This window comes from Mus musculus, chromosome 5 (assembly GCF_000001635.26).
Source record: "Mus musculus strain C57BL/6J chromosome 5, GRCm38.p6 C57BL/6J".
In the NCBI taxonomy this organism is placed as follows: Eukaryota; Metazoa; Chordata; class Mammalia; order Rodentia; family Muridae; genus Mus; species Mus musculus.
Genome location: NC_000071.6, coordinates 92,051,136 through 92,068,974, shown reverse-complemented (window position 1 = coordinate 92,068,974; position 17,839 = coordinate 92,051,136). Strand labels below are relative to the sequence as shown.

At 39.9% G+C, this 17,839-nt stretch overlaps 1 protein-coding gene, 1 long non-coding RNA gene and 1 other non-coding gene across 11 annotated transcripts in view; all 3 read left to right on the top strand.

Moving 5' to 3' along the window:
• Nucleotides 1-16,830, top strand: part of G3bp2 (GTPase activating protein (SH3 domain) binding protein 2) — an 85,581-nt gene extending 68,751 nt beyond the window's left edge. For 5 of the 9 annotated variants that reach the window (NM_001359195.1, NM_011816.4, NM_001080794.2 and 2 more), the window contains exons 4-12: nt 477-650; nt 2,393-2,483; nt 3,121-3,223; nt 4,470-4,650; nt 5,540-5,638; nt 10,905-11,007; nt 12,578-12,706; nt 13,473-13,591; nt 13,922-16,830. In NM_001359195.1, the coding sequence (NP_001346124.1) occupies nt 477-650; nt 2,393-2,483; nt 3,121-3,223; nt 4,470-4,650; nt 5,540-5,638; nt 10,905-11,007; nt 12,578-12,706; nt 13,473-13,591; nt 13,922-14,194 (1,272 nt within the window). In that variant the 3' untranslated portion in view covers nt 14,195-16,830. The remainder of the gene's footprint in view (nt 1-476; nt 651-2,392; nt 2,484-3,120; nt 3,224-4,469; nt 4,651-5,539; nt 5,639-10,904; nt 11,008-12,577; nt 12,707-13,472; nt 13,592-13,921) is intronic. The other 4 variants (NM_001359197.1, NM_001080795.2, NM_001080796.2 and 1 more) reach the window with 2 other exon arrangements.
• On the top strand, nt 5,645-7,878 carry Gm42111. Its single transcript, XR_880428.3, has 2 exons — nt 5,645-7,674; nt 7,742-7,878. It is a non-coding gene; the product is annotated as a predicted gene, 42111 (long non-coding RNA).
• On the top strand, nt 12,783-12,911 carry Gm22728. Its single transcript, XR_003956078.1, has one exon.
• Nucleotides 16,831-17,839: the final 1,009 nt, after the last annotated feature.

Here is a 17,839-nt window from a genome sequence, read left to right as displayed (position 1 = left end):
GGAAGGGGTGAACTTATTCAGCAGCAAGTCTCAGAGGCTGAAACCAATTTAGGCCTAGGTTAGGTTGTATGGAGACGAGACGCTTCCAGGACAAGGCCTACGTTAGCAGACAGAGGAAGGTATCAAGCGTATAAAAGTTACTTTTACATCTGACCCCCAACAGAACTCAAACCTGCAACCCTGAGATTTAAGTCTCAAGCTCTACCAACTGAGCCAGCCAGAGAAATGAAGGGGGGGAAGAGCTGTACACCACCAGACTAAACACAGTATCAAGACGCATTAGGACTTCTTGTATAGAGGTGATAGTAGTTTATGGGTGGTCTGTTGTAATACGTAGTTTCTGGACTGAATTCAAATTAATGCAGAAAAGCAAATGGTTGACCTTTTTGGGTTGTGAGGAAAATGTACACACAGTGATGGGTAGTTAATGTGGTAGCACAAGAAGTTTATTTTCTTCACCCTTTTCTTCTGTAAAGGATATACACCACAAAGTGTTATCTCTGAACTTCAGTGAATGTCATACCAAAATTCGTCATGTGGATGCTCATGCAACCTTGAGTGATGGTGTAGTGGTACAGGTCATGGGCTTGCTGTCTAACAGTGGACAGCCTGAGAGGAAGTTTATGCAAACCTTTGTTCTGGCTCCAGAAGTAAGTTTTCACTTCATTTACTTTGTATTTCTATGATTTGTTGTTAATAGCTTATTGAAAATGCTAGAGTTTCTTCCTACAGGCTTGGATTTGCTTGTTGCTCTTTTTTTAATTATCTAACTGATATTTGAATTTTACTTACTTTTATGGGTGTTTTGCCTTTATGTCTGTGCACTATTTGCATACCTGGTATCTCTGACTGTCCTGTAACTGATATTATAGACAGTTGCTCCATGGGTGTTCAGAATCAAACCCTGGTCCTGTAGGAGAACAGCTCACCCTTAACTGGTAAACCATCTCTTCAGCTCCAGCCCCTTTAACTTTGTTTCTTGTCTTATGTGTTTGAATGCTTTTTTTTTTAAAGATTTATTTATTATATGTAAGTACACTGTAGCTGTCTTCAGACACTCCAGAAGAGTGCGCCAGATCTCGTTACAGATGGTTGTGAGCCACCATGTGGTTGCTGGGAATTGAACTCAGAGCAGTCAGTGCTCTTAAACCCTGAGCCATCTCGCCAGCCCCATGTTTGAATGTTTTATTTGCTTGTATGGATATGTGTCTGATACCCATAGAAGTGGGAAGGGTATCAGATCCTCTGGAACTGGAGTTACAGTTGTGAGCTGCCTTGCTGGGAATTAAACCCTGGGTCTTCAAAAGCAACCTGTTTTTTTTTTTTTTTTTTTAACCACTAAGCCATTTCTCCTTCCTGCTTGCAGCTGTGGTTTTTTTTTTTTTTTTAAGACAGGGTTTCTCTGTGTAGACCAGGCTGGCCTCGAACTCAGAAATCCACCTGCCCCTACCTCCCGAGTGCTGGGATTAAAGGAGTACACCACCACGCCCAGCTTAGCAGCTGTTTTTGAGAGACTTTATTAGGTGTGTTGATACATCTTATTTGGACATTGTATATACATGTGTGTGCTTTAAAGTTAGATATTGGAATAAATGTGTAAGTGGATGATAAATACAGAACAGGATTGGCGTGATGTAGCTCAGTGGTAGAACAAACACTTAGCTTTTTGTGGAAGGCTCTGAGTTTGATTCCCAGGATCATAAGACAAAGTAAACCCACATGATCTGTGAAATACTAAGCTGTGTTTTCAAAAGGTTTTGAAAATGGAAAAACTTTATGAACTCAATTTTAGAAGAGTTTTTTGTTTTTGTTTATTTTTGGTTTGTCGAGACAGGGTTTCTCTGTGTAGCCCTGGCTGTCCTGGAATTCACTTTGTAGACCAGGCTGGCCTCAGAAATCTGCCTGCCTCTGCCTCCCAAGTGCTGGGATTAAAGGTGTGCACCACCACGCCCGGCTTAGAAGAGTTTTTAAATTGTAATTTTTTTATTTTTAATAATTAGCATCTACTCATTCATGATGTAGGGCTTTATTTTGACATTTTCATGTGTGTGCATTGTGGATTTTTTTAACCCAGTCTCCCTATAGCTCAATCTGTGGCCTTCCTTCTCTGTCTCTGAAGAAGTGGGATTACAGGTGTTGGCCACCACACATTTTATAATAGTCAATGGCGATGTTTCTCTTTGTTAACATTATAACATAATCAGCTGTGGATAATTATATTTAGTCTAGATTATTTCTGTGGTACTAAAATATAGATTGCATGTAAGATTGTAACATTTAATTTGTTCTTTTAATACAATACCATGGGTGTTTACAGTTGTTTGAGGATAATGTGGGTACTTCTATTTATGACTATTCATGGAGTACTTACTTGTATGTTGTTTTTCTATAGGGATCTGTTCCAAATAAATTTTATGTTCACAATGATATGTTTCGTTATGAAGATGAAGTGTTTGGTGATTCTGAACCAGAACTTGATGAAGGTGAGTTTAAGTTGAAGGGAGCTGCTCAGTAGTCTTACTTTGTACTGTCTGTAAGGACGAAACTTTGGGAAATTGGCTGTTTATTTGAATTGAAACTCTTTCCCTTCTTTAGTTTTTGTTAGGGGAAGTATAACTATGTGTGTACATGAAATTATGTAAAAGTCAAACCTAGGAAGACTGTATAGGTGACTTGTCTGTATAGACTATACTAGAGTTTCGTACATATTCTGGAATTGTCTTGGGGATGCAAACACTTTTTTGTCAAAATGAAAAGAGTGGCATAGAGCTCACTTTGTCTTCCTGTTATGGCTATACTGTAGGTATTCGTCGTCCACTGATAGAATACCAGTTTTCTCAGTGCCACTCTAGAGTAGATATGACAACAGAACCAAAATAATGGTTTCTAGCTTCCTTGCTTTTCCTTTCTTTACTATTACATCTTGTTAAAAGAGAGTATAATAATCAACTTTTTTCCTGCTTGTTCTCTTTAGTTTGTGGGGAACAGGGAATATTTCAGTGAATGACTGCCTTTGTAAGTCTACTGACATTTTAAACTAGCAAACCCTTAAATATACTACAGTGTGTATGTTAGAGTCTATGTAAGCTTCTCTTAAAAAGATGTGTCCTGTGTTGTCAGAGTCAGAAGATGAAGTGGAAGAGGAGCAAGAAGACAGGCAGCCGTCTCCTGAACCTGTGCAAGAGAATGCTAACAGCGCTTACTATGACGCACACCCCGTGACGTAAGGCTAGCTAGCAGTTGCAAGGTTGCATTTGCGTTGACCTGTAGTGAACTAACTGTAAGGTAGTTCTTTCTAGGTTAGAAGTTAGGTTTTTTTTTTTTTTTTTTTTTTTGTGCTAGGTATCTCATGCATGTTGAGTTATGCACATTGCCACCAGACCAGACCCTCAGCCTCTGCGAATACTTTTTTCTTTTTTTGTTAAAACCGCCTATTTAAGACAGTATTTGGTTATTTATGACATGTACCAAGATACTGAAAATTACTACTTAATTAAAAAAATTCGCATGCCAGGCAGTGGTGGCACATGCCTTTAATCTCAGCACTTGGGGAGACAGAGGCAGGCGGATTTCTAAGTTTGAGACCAGCCTGGGCTACACAGAGAAACCCTGGCTCAAAAAAGAAAAAAAATGCATGTTTTGTATCAAAGCTGTGGTTGACTGTGATAATGCAGGCTTTTTAGGACAGTACACTGAACTTATTTCTGTAAAACTTTAATATGGCAGAGGGTGAGGGCCTGTGAAGGTGCTCACCCTGCAAGCCTGGTGTTCTAAGTTTTCCTCCTGGCGTAAAGTGGAAGCCTGACCTATCTGTCCCAACACACACTGCTTAGAAAACAAACACAGGGTTTATACTTAACGCTGGGGTAAACCTTGTCACCATTTAGAGTTAAATGGTGGGGTTTGGTTGTAGTGATGGCATTACAGTTAAGAGCACCAGCTGATCCAGTACCCACGTGACTGGTTGGAACCCTAGACATGGGAATCTGACCCCCTCCTATGGCCTCCAAGGGCAGTGTACATGCATGGTGCACCGACATACACGTAAGCGAAGCACCATTATGTGCAAGATACTAAAACCCATTTTTTAAAATGTGATGGTGCACTCTAATCCTGGCACTCGAAGGAGGCAAAAGGAGAAGCTCACTGACTCTGAGGTCTGTGTGGTCTACAGAGTTGAGTTCCAGGCCAGCCAAGGATACATAGTAAAATCCTGTCTCAACAACAAAAACCAGAAAGATGGGTATAGACTGGAGGTGAGTCTCTGGTAGAGCAATTTCACTGGTATGTGCCTGGCAGTCAGGACTAGGGTTTCACCCATACCCAACACCACATGTGTATGACCAGAGAATACTTGCTCACAAACGCAGAACAGTTTACCCACAGGAATGTAACTAGTTTCAACTGTTAGTTTGGAGAAACCGTTTTATTTCATCTGAATACCTAGTGACCTAGGTGTTTCGTTGTAGTAATGGCATAGAGGAGCCTTTAGAAGAATCCTCTCATGAACCTGAGCCTGAGCCAGAATCTGAAACAAAGACTGAAGAGCTGAAACCACAAGTGGAGGAGAAACACTTGGAAGAGCTGGAGGAGAAGTCGGCCACTCCTCCTCCTGCTGAGCCTGCTTCTCTGCCTCAGGAACCGCCAAAGGTGAGATCAAAGGAACTTTTCAGATCTGGGACCTCACATTTTCATGCTTGGTGCCATTAATAAAGCATGGTTTTGGTTCTGTTATTTGAAATAGTAAGCTATACTTATATGTATATGAAAGAAACTTGAGTTCTTGTTCTGAGGAGATTTTATGGTTTCTCTCTACCCCCAAAATATTCCTAAGAGTGAAATTTATAACCTAGATTCCTCTTGTCTGTATGCAGTGTTGAATGACTTACATGAAAGTCCATGTGTGAGGTTTTCAGTTGCTCATCTCTTCTGATGCTCTAGGAGTCATGCAGTGTCCCTACTGAAGTTGATCTGTGAGAGACACCTGTTTGCGATATAAATGGGATCAGTTTCCTTACTCTACTAATTCTCTTGAACAGATGTGTGGCACCCATAGTATAGCATGTGAACTCTCTCTCTGTCAAGTAGACGGTTAGTAGATCTGGGCAGGAGAAGCGAGTAGTGCAGGAGTCCTTGCTCACTTTGGTAACGTCTGCTGAGTCTCCAACCGCACTCTGGTCTTCCTGTGCTTCTCCCTAACACCATCACTCACATCCTGTCTCCCCATGGGGAGAGCAGTCAGTCTCTGCTTCAGATTTTATAGCATGTTTAGTTGACAGTGGTTTGCCACTTGCTTATGTAGGAACTTGGTGAGGTTTCAGCAGTTGAGACAAAACAGCAGTCGTACCTTGCATAATAAGATTCTGAAAGTTGGCACACAGACTGGCATGTGTGTGTGTGCCTTTCTATTAGGAAGTCAGTCCTTCAATATAAAGGAACAGACTAGAAATGAAAACAGATTAAATATTTGGAAGTTTCCCTATAGGAATGTTGGTGGTTTTCCATGATTAGTAGTCTAGGTTTGTTGCATTTCCTGCAGGCTTTCTCCTGGGCTTCAGTGACCAGTAAAAACCTGCCTCCTAGTGGTACTGTTTCTTCCTCTGGAATTCCACCCCATGTTAAAGCACCAGTCTCACAGGTAACCAATCTGTGAACACATTGGATTGTATCCTTGTTACATTTGCCAATTGCTTACTTTTAAACATTTTTAAGCGAGTCAACCAGAATTATGGATTAAACATTAAAAATGTATTAATAAAATGTCAGCGCACCCACTTTAAATGCCAAATCTCTATTAATATACAGAGGTGGGATTTGGGTGTGTGCAGTACAGATTAAGTTGGTTTTACTAATATAATGTTGTCATTTTAAAGGCTTCTTTAAGAAAAATACTCCTTGAAAATTTTACCACTTAGCAAGAGTATTTTAGGCAAGAAATTTGGAAAGGCACAAAATAGAATGACATTTTTTTTTTAAATCACTGTTCTAAAGAAATAGAAACCTTGATATATGTGTGTGTATATATATAATATATATGTTATAATATATGTTATATATATTTACATTGCCTAAATTCAGTCTGTGAGTGTTTGACACAGTTTGATTGAAGCCTGTACCAACTTATGACTGTAGTGTTCACCTTAACAGATCATTTTAGTATTCTGCTTTTTGTCTGTTTGTCATCTTATCCATTTCAGAGCTTTCCAAAACTGTGAAAATATGACACTATTTATGATGCTTGATAGACAGAGTAGATTAAATTTGAGTTTATTGGCATATATAAGTACCCAGTTTCCCCTACATTTTGAGTAGAGCTTCATTTTCCTACAAAATTTACACTTGGTTATTGTACACATTTTTTTTAGATGCTCTAACATTAAGACATTGCGGTTTTGCCAGGCGTGGTGGCGCACGCCTTTAATCCCAGCACTCGGGAGGCAGAGGCAGGCGAATTTCTGAGTTCGAGGCCAGCCTGGTCTACAGAGTGAGTTCCAGGACAGCCAGGGCTACACAGAGAAACCCTGTCTTGGTGGTGGGGGGGGGGGGGAAGACATACGATTTTAAAGTAACTAGTTAAAACTTTTCCCCGATGTCTCTACTACACACGTACATGGTGCCATAATACCTGTGTGTTGTTGATGGTGGTGGTGTTTTTTTCTGGTTAAGTATTTAAATGCGGTTGTATTTGATCCCAGTCAAAGCTCATCCCTAATGATTTGTGCTTTTCAAACCAATCTGTACGAGTGACTTGGGACTTTGAAATCTTTATTTCTGTCAGATTCACATGTGGAGCCTTTTTAGTTGTTATTTCAGAGATTTGGTGACACTGTAAAATTTTAACTTAGAGTTTTGTGTTTACCTGTGTTCGTTCATGTGCACCTTGTGCATGCAGTGCCCTCAGAGTCCAGAAGAGTGTGTTGGTTTCCTTGGGAATGGAGATGCAGATGGTTGTGAGCTGCCATGTAGGTGCTGAGGCTGGAACTCCCTTGGTCTGCTGGAAGAGCTGCTGGTGCTCTTCGCCAACTGCTAAGTCATGGCTACAGTTCAATGCCTACTTTAAGATTTGTTTGCCTAGCCATTGTGGTCAGTGTGTTATTTTCACATTTCTTTTTTGGGCGGTATGGGTGGAAACAGGGTCTCATTGTATAGCTGTAGCAAGCCTTGAAATCAGAGATCCATCTGCCTCTGCCTCCCTAGTACTGAGATAGAAAGCACACAGATTTTCTTGTTACTGAGTCCTTAAAACCACCCTGCATGACAAGTATTAACATTCCATTTTATAGAGAGGAAAATTAGATTCTAGCATAACTCACCCATGTTTAGACAAGTGAATATAGCTTGGCTTTTGAATTTATGTAGTTGCATATCACACTACATGTGGTCTAAATGCATACATTTTTCTTTAATGTCTTACAGAGAATATTAGGTCTGTATTCATAACAGAATTTAAGATATTTAGTATTTAAGGTTTTTTTTTTTAAGGTATGTCTTGACTTACTAGATTCTAAACTCTTAGGTATCTTACATTTGAGTCAATTTTGAAGTTATTTTATAATTTCCCACTCCATTAAAAATGTTTTAAAATTAAACCTTAAGGGGCTGGAGCGATTGATTGCTAGGCAGTTCAGAGCACACAGGGAGGACCTGAGTTAAGGTCCCCAGCACCTGTATCAGGTGACTTAGAACTGCCTGTAACTCCACTTCCAGGGGACCTGATGCCTCTGGCCTTTACCTGTATCAGGTGACTTAGAACTGCCTGTAACTCCACTTCCAGGGGACCTGATGCCTCTGGCCTTTGTAGGCATTGGCTCTCATGTGCACGGGCCCACACTTAGGTGTACACACACACACACACACACACACACACACACACACACACATAATTACAAATAATAAAATGTAAGCTTTAAGACTACCCTCAGGTCTTTGTGCTATGTGTAGAATAATAAATTTGTGATATCTTCACCTGGTTTAGTATCCTTCAACTTATTTTGTTACTTTTGAACGGCTTTTTTTTCCTTTTGTTTTAAATAGATTATTTGGTAAAAGAACCTTAAGTTTACCTTAAGGTATTGGTAGGCACTGAGCTAAAGAGGTGGGTAAGTGAAGTCCTTGCTGGAACTGAGCAGTTCTCTTGATCGCTTACACTCCACTGAAGGGCATGTGTATGGTTGTAGTGATGCCTTTTTGACTTGCTTTGACTTTTTATTTTATATTTTGTTTGACATTCATTCGTAGGGTTTGCTGTAAGATCATACTTTTGGTTACGTGAAGTTAAGTTGAAAGCCTTAATGGTAGGCTATGTAGCCACTTCATCTGTTAGGAATGCCTGGTTTTAATTGGTGGGTGAGAAGAGGGAGAAGGCATAGCTGCCTTAGCTGACAATTGTTTCTTAGTAAAAGGAACGTTTCTTTGCTTTTTGTCCTTATGCACTGGCATTCTTGTCTATTCCAAAGTCAAAGTTACCAAATCGGTGTACAGATGATTTATAAGATAAATTGTTTTGAGACTTTATTTTTGTAATAAGTTTTGAAATGTGTTAAGGTCAGACAGAGCCTCAAGTTCTTTGATAATATTTAGACTGTTCTATTTTTTTCCTGAAAATTCTAAATGTAAGGTATATTTAATTATTTTTTTCAAAAAAATTGAAATGAGTATGGGTGGTTTTGCCCGCACATATATATAGCACATCTGTGTAGCATGTACTGTAGGGGCTGGAATAGGGCCTCAGATACCCTGGGACTGGAATACAGAGGGCTTGTGACTGCTGGGAACTGTCTCTGCAAAAGCAGCAAGTGCTCTTTGCCTACCCATCTCTTCTGCCTCTGTTGAGACAAGGTCTTACTATGTACCTAAGCTTAGCCTAGAATTCTGCCTGTGTGGACCAGGATGGCCTAACTCACAAAATTGCACCTGGCTCTCTAGTCTCCTGGATGGTGGGATCAAAGGCTGGACCACCACTCACTACATGCAGTTGCCATTTTTATTGAGTTCCAATATGACACTAACTAAAATTTGAGTAAAATACATCTATTTTTCAATTCTGATTGGTAATATAAACTGTACCAAGTTCTGCTTTTGATACTTCCTTTAGTGGAAGTAAGCATATAGTTATAAATATATGCCTTTTTATAAATACAGCTATCAGTATATACCACATCTTAGATTGTTAATATACTATTAAACTGTATATGCACAGACAGCAGTCCTCATTGTCAGGCTTATGATACTCTGAACTAGTAAATTGGGAACATTTGTCCTTTCAGTAGTTTTTGCAGTCCCAGCAGTGGCAAACAGTAACGGTTGAACAAGCTTACGATTCCCTTGGCTGAGGCTGAAGAGATGGCTCAGTCAGTAGTTAAAAGCACTGGCTGCTCATCCAGAGGACCCAGCACTCCCATGGGAGTGCACAACTGTCTGTAACTCCAGTTCCAGTGGAACTGGCGCCCTCACACAGATACATGTAAGACATACATGCAAGCTAAATGCTAATGCATATAAAAATTTTTAAAACGAAACAGTTCTCTCAAGGATTGCCACCTCCCATACACACAAAGCAAGATAGCTAGATAGGCTTTATAACAAAAACTGACCAGGCTGGCCTTTGAACTCACTCACAGAAATACACTTGCCTCTGCCTGCCTCTTAAGTACTGAGATCAAAGATATGCACTACCACACCCAGCAAAATTAACATTGTAACTGAGATAGATAGCCTGGGCTAGGTAGATTCCAGGACATGTGAAAAGATTTCATCTTGGGAAAATCAGTCTACACAGGGAGAAAAACCAGGTTGTAAGAAAGAAGTAGGTAAATCTTTTAAATAACGTAATGTTAACATATGCCTTAGGGTTACAGTGGCTGCACTGTTTTTTAGATTTAGATTTATCTTTACAAATTATAACATCCCAGTTATGTAATTAATGAAAGTATTGCTTAGACCAAGGTCCTTAAAGATTATAAAGTGCTAGCTTTTAGTTTGGGATGCCCGTAGTCCGTTGAATGCTTGCAGTGTCTTTTGATGATTCATTTAGTTTTGTCTTTTCCTTGGGCCATAAATGCTTGAGCAATTAGAAAGCCCTTGGAGGTTGAAAATACTGGAAATGGCTGTTGTATGAGGGGAAATGACAGAAGTGTGGACAGACAGCATTATTGTTTACAAAATCCTTGAGTGTATTTGAGCAGTTGACAGACCTGTCCTGCCATTCCCACTCAGTTAAGGAAGACTGTTGTTCAATCCTTTCGACAGGGCTTCTTGGACTACTTGAGATTTTATATGGAAACTCTTGTCGCTTAATTTTGAGATGTGGTCTTACTGTTTCAAGCTGGCTTCAAACAAAGATCCTCCTGCCTCAGCCTTCGGAGTGCATTTGCCACCATGCAAAGGGTTATTGTTCGAACTATTAAAGTATTGGTTTCAAGATGGTGGGATGGGCTAGGAGATTTCTACTGAGCACTGTTGATGTCTGAAAGCAGCAAACTAGGCATTTACTGAGGAATTGTGTGTCTATTCTTGTCTTTATAAGATAAGAAAGCCTTTTAACTTTGTCTTTTGTATGTATATGGAGTTGCTCATCTTGCATTTTGTGATTGTAGCAATAACTTACCTGTTTTATTGTGAGTATAATTTTAATTTTAAAGAGTGCTATTGTGTAAAAGCAGCTTAGTGTGAATTATTACAGTATTGAGTAAGAAAATTAAGATCTACCCTACAGTCCTAGCTTGGTACAGAATATCCTTTAAAAAGTATTTTCACACATATAGGAAATTATATAAAAACATCATAAACTTAATATCATTATCCTTGCTAGTGACTTGCTAATAGTTGCTTTGATTGGTTTTTCTCCTGTAGAAATTACTTCTTTATAATATAAAAATTTTAATAATTTTCCCATTGTATTTTAGCCGAGGGTTGATGCTAAGCCAGAAGTTCAGTCTCAGCCACCGCGTGTACGGGAACAGCGACCTCGAGAGCGGCCTGGTTTCCCTCCTCGAGGACCAAGGCCAGGTAAGCTCAGTTGACTAACAGCTTTTACTGGACAGTTGGGAGAGACTAAACTTTAGGGTTCATACATGGGTCCGAGTGTGAAGATCAGATTACTTAGATAGGGATATGCTGCTGAGATAGATAGCCTGGGCTAACAACTTTGAAGAGAGGGTTTGCTGATCTCTTTGGAGACATGCGGTTTGATAAAATGTGCCCTTTTACCATTTACTGATTGTAGCTGCTCTTAAGACATCGAAGCTGAGCTGTTCGTATCCAGCTCACTGTGCACTCTTGTCTTTTCAGGAAAAACTCTTCACACTGACTCCTCCTGAGTTGAACTAACTTTTCATAACTGCATTGTTAGCTAAGGTGGAGTGAAGACCATTATTTGAATTCTGTAAGATTTAAAAGAGCTTTTCAGGGTTAGAGAGGTGGAGCAGCAGTTAAGAGCACTGCTTGCTCTTCCAGAGGACCCAGGTTCAGGTTCCCAGCACCTGCATGGTGGTCAGAGTTGTCAGTTCTGGGGATGCAATGCCATCTTCTGCCCTGCTAGCAGAAGGTATGTGTGTGGTGCAGAGACATACATGCAAAATACCCATACATGTATAAGGCAGATTAATCTTCTCAAAAGAGAGAGTGTTTTGGATGCAAGTGAGGTATACTACTGTACCTCAAATTTAGAAGTATAATTTTATAAATAAAAATAATGAATTCTGAAGTTGCAGGCAGTGGTATTGACTGTCACCATCTAGGATGACATTAAGTCTGAGCTGCTTGTTCTTAAGCCAGTTAGGTGTTAATGATGTTTCCTTGTGTGATGTCTGTCTTCTGTGACTACTGCTATGTTATGAGAGGATTAAGTAAAATTATTTCTATGTGACAATACTTTGGGAGGTAAGAGGCCTAAAAAGTAAATGCTAGTAAGTTAACATTGATTGGCTGTGCCGTTCAGAGATAAAATGTGCTCTACTTCAAAACACTAAGGCGATATTTTCGAGGACTATTCCGTACTGCTTTGCTCCTGGGTTATAGAGAAATCCCTGTCCTTTGAGTACTAGCTAGTCATTCATGGTCTTGCCCATAGTCCACAGTCTAGCAGTCTAGCTTGGCCCCTCACTGCTCTCTCTCCACCTGCTGATAACACAGAAGCGTCTCCCAGGGCACGTCTGCTTTAGTAAGCCAAACCAGGACTTTCACTATTGGGTTTTTTGTTTTTTCTTTGTTCCCTTTCTTGTATGTTTTTGTTTATTTGAGACAAGGTCTCGTTGTGTAGCTCCAGGCTGATCTGGAACTCGGAGCTCTTCCCGACTGTTGGGATTTATAGGGTATGTACCACTCTGCCTGCCTGGCACTAATACTGATTTAGGGTATGTACCACTCTGCCTGGCACTGATACTGATTTAGGGTATGTACCACTCTGCCTGGCAGTAATACTGATTTAGGGTATGTACCACTCTGCCTGGCTGGCACTAATACTGATTTTTCTTTCTAGTTCATTTCTTTTTTTTTCCTCTTGAGTCTAGTTCATTTCTTTGTACTGTTTTTATATGTTGTTATAGGCTTTAGTGTTTCCTTTCTTCCTGTCTTTCAGGCAGAGGAGATATGGAACAGAATGACTCTGACAACCGGAGAATAATTCGCTATCCGGACAGTCATCAGCTTTTCGTTGGTAACTTGCCTCATGATATTGATGAAAATGAACTGAAAGAATTCTTTATGAGTAAGTGGTTTAGTTTGCATTTATGTTCTACTTTTAAGTTGAAGTTTAATGGTTACCCTACATTAGATCAACATAGCTGCTCATTAGGGCTCAGTCTTCCTCTTGTGGTCCTGACCTGCCTGCCCTCCATGAGCAAGAGAATCTGGACTGGTTGGGGGTGTCCTGTCCAAGTGGACAACAGGACTCCACGGTTTTCAGTACAACAACTCTACCATCTGACAACATGAAGGCTTCCCTTTAAAGAAAATATTCTTGAATTTAGTAAAAAGCCCTAAAGGAAGAAACATCCTTTTTGTCATAATAAAAGCCAGGATTTTGAATTACTTTATTGTATCTTAACCTGCTTCCAGTCTCACTTTAATTGGTTAGAAGGGAAGAAATGATAAAGCTATCACAATTGTCAGGGACTGTTGAGTGTTGTTTGGTCAGGTTCAGGAGATGAGGAAGAAGGTTGGAATCAACAGTCTTAGATTTAAAACTCCGAGGACTCTACTGGTAAAATGGGGTGGGGAAAATGTTTGTCTTCCAACACTTGACAATTTTTTTTTCTCCTGTGGAGACAAGCGTCTGCTAAGGTTGTTAGGGGTACAGAGGTGGTGGCCCTCTGAGCAGCAGATGTCCTATAGCAACCATCCTGCATAGCAGCTTTGCTGTGTTTATTTTCAGACGGATCAGAAACATGACAGTTGCTCATTCTGAACAATTAAAGTCACTAGGATGTTTTGTTAAAATATTTAACCCTTGGTTGTAATGTATATTTTCACAGGTTTTGGAAACGTTGTGGAACTTCGCATCAATACCAAGGGTGTTGGGGGAAAACTTCCAAATTTTGGTTTTGTGGTTTTTGATGACTCTGAACCAGTTCAGAGAATCTTAATTGCAAAAGTAAGTGATTTAAGGGGCATAAAATTTTTCTTTTTGTTGTCTATAGGATGAATTGAAACATTTAAAACCATAGAAAATCCTTTTTATGGTAAAGCTAAAAATAGTTAATTGTGAAATGGTATTTATGCAAAGAGTAAGAAGCTATAGTGTCACAGTCTGCTGTATGGATCATTTGTTCAACTGAGAAGGGCTGAAGCTTTAATAGAAACACAAATCTTAATACAGACTTGTGTTAAAGTTTCATTATTTCCTAAAAGATTTTCTTATGTATGTAAATTAATATCTGTCTATTTTTGTGTAACCCACTCATGTCATTTTTCTGTTTTAAAGCCAATTATGTTTCGAGGAGAAGTACGTTTAAATGTGGAAGAGAAAAAAACAAGAGCTGCCAGAGAGCGAGAAACCAGAGGTGGTGGCGATGACCGCAGGGATATCAGGCGCAATGATCGGGGTCCTGGTGGTCCACGTGGAATTGTGGGTGGTGGAATGATGCGTGATCGTGACGGAAGAGGGCCACCTCCACGAGGTGGCATGACACAGAAACTTGGTTCTGGAAGAGGAACCGGGCAAATGGAAGGTCGCTTCACAGGACAGCGTCGTTGAAGTCCCACTGTTGGCAGTTTTGGCAGTGGTACCTAACTCATCGTGTTTGCATTCTTGTTAAGTTTTTTTGGCTTTGGAATGTGACACAGCCTTTTTGATCATTTCTTTGATGTGAAAAGCATCTTTTGGTTATCAGTTAAATTGAGGTGGACATTATTTCCCCAATTTCACAACAGGATTCATATTGTTAATTTATAAAGCTAGACTTGGAGAATTAAGGACTGAGAAATGACCATATCTTAAACTGTCTACAACAAAATGAACTTTAAAAAAAAAAAAAAGGACATGCCCACTGAGTTCAGGTCATTTGAGTTAAAACAAAAAAAAAAATCCTCTGCTGCACATTTTGTTTAAGTGTTAACTGTTTCTGCTATTAATGTTGGAAACACAAATAGTGCAATTTGTGCAATTGGAGAATCTTGCCTTTTTTCTTGTCTCCCTCCCACCCCCCAACACAAACAAACAGAAGCTTGTACGTATTCATTAGAATGCACTATCGGGTACTCTGAAGTCATTAACATTGAAATCTGCACCAGGAGGCAACAGGGGAAAAAAAAGTTTGATCTTCTTTTCCAGTAGAGAATAGTTTGTGAAATGATAAGGGCATTCTATCTGCTTGCTGTGACCAGCGTGTGCACACAAACCTTAACAAGACTGCAAATACTCCAGAAGGAAGTCATTTAGTTATGAACGAAATAAGAAAAGTGAGAACTTCAAAAGCTGTGGTCTTAAATACTAGACCAGGTTTAGTAGCTCTGTTTTGTCAGTTTTCTATTTGCCCTCTTGAGTACAGGGATGGATGGATGGCTGCTCAACACACTCCTCCCCTCTCTCCTTTAAGCTGTGTCCAGTGAAAGCTGTCCTTCCTGTATTCTGTTCTCTGGTAATGTAATAAGCATGATGGTGCCTTCTATTACATCATTCCAGTCTTGCTGGTGATCCTGTACGGTGTGGTCTATGAATTGCTGCACTGCAAAGCCACACAGCTGCAAAACGTTGAAGAAAATCATTGATGTATAAAAATTGCAGTATCTTTCAAATCAGTAAAATGGATGCTTATTATTTATCTTGTTCTTCAGTTAACATCTGTGTTCTGTGGGGGAGGGAGGGAGTCATGTGTGTTTGAAGGGAGAAGTCCATTGAGTCTCTAATTGACTTTTCTTTCAGCTCCAGTGTGAACTATAAAACCATAATCACTCAGTTCTTGGAAAAGTCAAACAACGTGGTGGACATTTTGTCACATTTTAGAAGCAGTCAGATTCCCCCAAACGGCACGTGAACCTGAGTGCGGATACTGCAATTTTCAGAGGGAAGAATGGCAGCTCTTATGGGTGGGGGACGGGAACTGTCACTCATTTTGCACAACTCTTGAACTGATGTCAGCACCCAAATGGCTCCTGAATTTAAGTCTGGGAGGACATCTTTTTATTTTTACATGAATCTTTAAACAATTCTGTGAGCAGAGTTTCTAGCTGCTGGATTGTTGTCTGTCTTTATAGCAGGTCCCAGTGAACCACAAGAATGGCGAGGGTTATCTGGTTACAGTTGGATCAATCAGTATATATCAGATTTCTGGTGTTTCAAGCAAGAAGCGGGCGGAGTAAACGCGTGTGACCACTTAAAGCTGCTTGTTAACATGGAAGACTTCTCCACTCTCCCTTAGTGAGAACAAATACACACTTGACATGGGAGCAAACTGGTTCTGAACTTTGTGACTGTTTGCTAGTGACGCAACTATTGGTTTTTTGTCAACTGGGCAATATGGGTAAAATTTCCTTTTTTCCCTAAGAATGAGGTCTTCCATGTTTGAGGAAATGTCTTGCACTATTGCATATATTTTGTGGACACAGATTTTTGTAGTTTCCATTTTGGAAGGCTAAAGTGTTTTGTTTGTTTGAAACAGTTTTACACTTTCTAATGTACAGTACTTGAAGTTCGTACTAGAGAATTCCTTTGTAGTTTTGAAGCTTTTATCCAAACTACTTTGAAATAGGTGGCTTTCTTGTCAGTGGTTTGCCCCCCAGGTGTAATTTTTCTTTTGTTATTATTCCTCCTCCTATTGTGTATAGGTGTGTATATGTGTGTAAATATTTCACACAACAACATCTGTACAAGCATATATATTTCAAATCCAAGATCTTGCCCTGTAACCCATATCTACTGTTCTGGCGACAAAAGACAGATGTTAAGTGTAACAGATAATTGGAGCTACGAGCCATTCAGCTTCAGCCTTTCCAGACCACACACGAGACATTAACCATCCCATGGAGAAGTTTACATGGTGACTGTTCACCTGCAGTACTGTGGACTTTGAACATTTTGTCCCCTTTCCAGTGAAAAACTAAAAAGTAGTCATCTGCCATTACTGTTATTTGCTGATTTTATTTTATTTTGATGGTAATATTCTATCCTTATGACACTATTGCAACCAAATTGGCTTTACCATCTTGGCTTTAGTAGGTATAGAAGAAAGTGGATTACCATCTTTATTTTGTAATGTGTTAAATAAGCATTATATGCTGGTAGAATCTAGTTTAATTGTTTCAGGTAGAAAGTATTCTTTTGAGTTTCCATTTTGAATGTGTTTGGACTAAAACAATAAACTACTGATGTCTGCAGCATTTATCTATGTCCCTAATTTAATCTGAAGTTATATTTTCTCAAATATTTTCTTCCAGTTGCATTTCATATGGCCTGAATGATAAACAGCTTGAACCAGCTGCTTTTTTGTTTTGGTAAAAAAGCAAAACGAGTTATTTACACATTGTCAGTACTGGTCTTTGGTCTTGATACCTAGTATAAAAGTAAAAGGGGCTAGAGAGATGGCTCAGTGGTCAAGAGCACTGACTGCTCTTCCAGAGGTCCTGAGTTCAATTCCCAGCAACCACATGATGGCTCGCAACCATCTGGAATGGGATCTGATGCCCTCTTCTGGTGCTGTCTGAAGACAGCTGCAGTGTGTACTCAAAATAAATAAAAAAAGTAAAAGACTATTATGGTAAGGTTGCTCAGTGGTTAAGAGCATTGACTGGCTGCTCTTCCAGAGGTCCTGAGTTCAAGTCTCAGCAACCACATGGTGGCTGGCAAGCATCTAGACTGGGGTCCGATGCCCCCTTCTGGCGTGCACGTGCAGACAGAACAGTCATCCATAAAATGAAAGGTTACAGTAGCGGGCTGAGATCGACGAGGCGGCTGAAAAGTACACTTAAGTAGCTGTTGGGAGGGAAGATCAGTTCCCCTGACTTTTGGAGGGTTAGAGGCAGATAGATGATCTGAAGCTCTGGCTCAAACACAGCCAGATGCCAGCCTGGGCTGCAGTAACTACTAAATGTGTGTGGAAGCAAGTTAATAACAATCTAAAAACATCTATAGGCTGTCTTGAAAAATAGGCAGGAATTTTGCAGGAACAAGTTAGTTGGTCTGGAATTTTGAATTTTGCAGCAGGATCTGGAGGCCTCAGTCAGGCTGGTCTCTGCAGTTATGGAGTCCAGTGACCCTGTTGCTGCCTTGGGCCCTTAAATGCAGGGGCTGCTGGCAGCATGCAGGTTAAAATATCTTCGTGGTGTCAGACATTGACCCTAGGACCATTTTCTTGCTAGGCAAGTACTTTTGTGAAATATTATGGTCAACGATTTTCAAAAAGCA